Source organism: Miscanthus floridulus, chromosome 2 (assembly GCF_019320115.1).
Source record: "Miscanthus floridulus cultivar M001 chromosome 2, ASM1932011v1, whole genome shotgun sequence".
Taxonomy (NCBI): domain Eukaryota; kingdom Viridiplantae; phylum Streptophyta; class Magnoliopsida; order Poales; family Poaceae; genus Miscanthus; species Miscanthus floridulus.
Window position 1 is genome coordinate 153535823 of NC_089581.1, and position 2773 is coordinate 153538595.

General features: G+C 51.2%; 1 protein-coding gene across 1 annotated transcript; it reads right to left on the bottom strand.

Annotated features, from left to right (window-relative positions):
* Positions 1 to 2548, bottom strand: LOC136533486 (uncharacterized). The gene is made up of 2 exons (XM_066526033.1): positions 2232 to 2548; positions 1 to 92 (listed from the first exon to the last, which is right to left on the bottom strand). The coding sequence occupies exons 1-2, from the start codon at positions 2452 to 2454 to the stop codon at positions 16 to 18; spliced, it is 300 nt and encodes a 99-aa protein (XP_066382130.1). The 5' UTR covers positions 2455 to 2548; the 3' UTR covers positions 1 to 15.
* Positions 2549 to 2773: the final 225 nt, after the last annotated feature.

Genomic DNA, 2773 nt, shown 5'->3' on the forward strand with positions numbered 1-2773 from the left:
GGCCGATCAGTCGCTTCACATGTGTATATTGTTTGTGAAAAGGTGTGCGCGCGGCGCCGGCGCGAGCGTGTTATCCTGGGAGCGGCAGAGGCCTGGGACATAAATATGGGTGAACTCGTATTTAAAATGAGAAAATTACATATTTGAGACTCTAATTGCAGTGCTTCGTAGTTCTAGGACTTTAATCATCGACTTCATAAAAATAACCCTCCAAAGATTGAAGTCTTGATTTTCATGATATTCAGCCTGTTCGTTGGTGGGTTTCTGAGCTGATAAGCTCGGCTGGTGCTGGTTTGTTGTGAGAGAAAAACATTATAGCTGACTGATAAGTCCTGACTGAAATCAACAAGCGAACAGACTGATTATATGTATTTTCTTTCTTTTCTTACACATATACATGTATTTGGCACCGTACATATTTGGGAAGGGAAGTCCGAGCCACCCGACTTGGTAAAAATAATCCTCTAAACTGGCCCTTCGCTTCCCCTGGCCATGGCTGGCGAAGGCCAGGCAACGGCTGCAAAGCGGCTGGCCACGAGCGCCCGAGACGACCTGGCCACGACGGACGCCGCAGACCTAGACGCGACAGAAGCCCGAGACTTGCCCGCACCATCGCTCAAGGGTTGGCAGCGGCCGTTGAAGATGTGGCCGTGCCCGAGGGCTCCATGGATGGCGAAGCTCCACCGCCGGCCACCGCTATGTCCAGAAATTTTAGCAAAAAATCCAGGCGGTGGCCCAGCCAGCCCAGGCAGCAAGGGCGGCAGTGGCCAGGAAGCCTGCCCAGGCAGCAGTCTCGGCCATCAAGTACGCACGTACATACAACACGAACAGAAGGAGCGGTCTCGGCCATCAAGCGGTCATGGAAAATACACGTATAAAGATAAAAAAAGAAAGAAAATACATATAGTGTCATGAAAATCAAGAGTCGTTTGGAGTGTTATTTTTACGAAGCCAACGATTAGAGTCTTATAACTACGAAATGCGACGATTAGAGTCCCAAATATGCAATTTTCTCTATTTAAAATAGTAATCTCTTCCAATGAGTGAGGCTCCCTTTCACATCATCAATCAAATAAGAAACATTAAATACCGTGCTTATTAAATCATAATGTAAAACCAAGTTACCAACCGTCAATCCTAATTTTTCGTCGCCCATATATATTTGCGTTGCGCGCCTCACCATCACCGTGGTCCCATCCGCATCCACATACCTGAGCACAGCCCGGCCCGGTGGCAAGCAGCCCGAGCTGGCACGGCCCAGTACATAGGGCTACGCCTGGACTGCACCCAGGCACAAGGGCTGGCCCGGCACGGCCCACAATTTGGTGAGAGGCCCAGTGGCGGCTCGGTGACCACCCTGGCCTGCTAAGAGCCCACCAGCCTCCTTCCCCATAACCCTAACTTCCTTTCCCCAGTCCACCCCTCTTCGTACCGCACTCTCTCACTTGTGAGCCGCGTGAGATGCCGAGACAGCGATGCGCTCAAGCCCCTCTCTCTCCCGATGCCGAGGTAGACCTCTACGGTCTCCTTCATCTTTGCCAGCACCATGGCAGAGATCTCCTCGACAGCGAACTGTTTCTCCTCGCCTTTGTAATGCACCACAATCATCGGCCTGTCCTCGCGACCAGGGACGACTTTAAAAGGCCATAACTTGACATCTTCCTATATGGTCTCGTCGCTAAATCGGCGGCCGATCAGTCGCTTCACATGTGTATATAAGAGACTAACCATCAATCAAGTGCATAGAACTTTACATCAAGAATTAGATAATCAGTTATTCAGTTCGTGCCATTTGGCTATTTGCATGCAACAATTGAACGAGTCTTTGTTTTTCCTCTATAAAATTGAAGGGTTCGGATGGCCACTAATATTCAATACCGGTGCTTAGGGAAACTAAACAGTCACGTAGAAGAAAGAAAAGTGCTCCACTAAGATCCGCGTGGTTCATTTAATTTGGGGGAAAGATGGAAAATACAGAAATTTGTGAGTATGAACAGGCAACGGTAGTAACAGGGAACAGGACGAACGCCCTCGTCATATGATCCGACTCAGATCATCCATAGTTCTTGGGTAGCCATCGTTTATAATCCGCGGCCGCGGGCAACAAAGAGAAAGGCACGCCACTTCTGTGCTCGCATTTCTTCCTAGTTCCTAATAGTACCAGTCACGAACACCTCGGCGGCGTGCAGCGACGTATAGAAACAAACGCAATAAAGTTCAGAGTTTCTCACCGTGGATGGTGTTGTCGGGGTTCAGAGCAGCCTGGTTCACGGCCGCGTCGCCGACGAGCCTCCCGGCGTCGGCGAACGCGACGCAGGACGGCGTGAGGAGGTTGCCCTGGTCGTTGGCGATGACCTCGCCGTGGTCGTGCCGCCACACGGCCACGCATGAATACGTGGCCCCCAGGTCGATGCCGACCGCCGGCCCGTCGCCGGTCGACGCCGCCATCTCCATGTTCTCAGATGCGAGGCGAGAAACAGGTGGCACTACCGCCGCCAAACGACCTCCGGGAGTCGGAGAGACTCGAGGTGTGCGCGCGGCGCCGGCGCGAGCGTGTTATCCTGGGAGCGGCAGAGGCCTGGGACATAAATATGGGTGAACTCGTATTTAAAATGAGAAAATTGGGACTCTAATCGTCGTGCTTGGTAGTTCTAAGACTTTGTCGACTTCGTAAAAATAATCCTGCAAAGATTGAAGTCTTGATTTTCATGATATTCAGCCTGTTCGTTGGTTGGTTTCGAGCTGATAAGCTCGGCTGGTGCTGGTTTGTTGT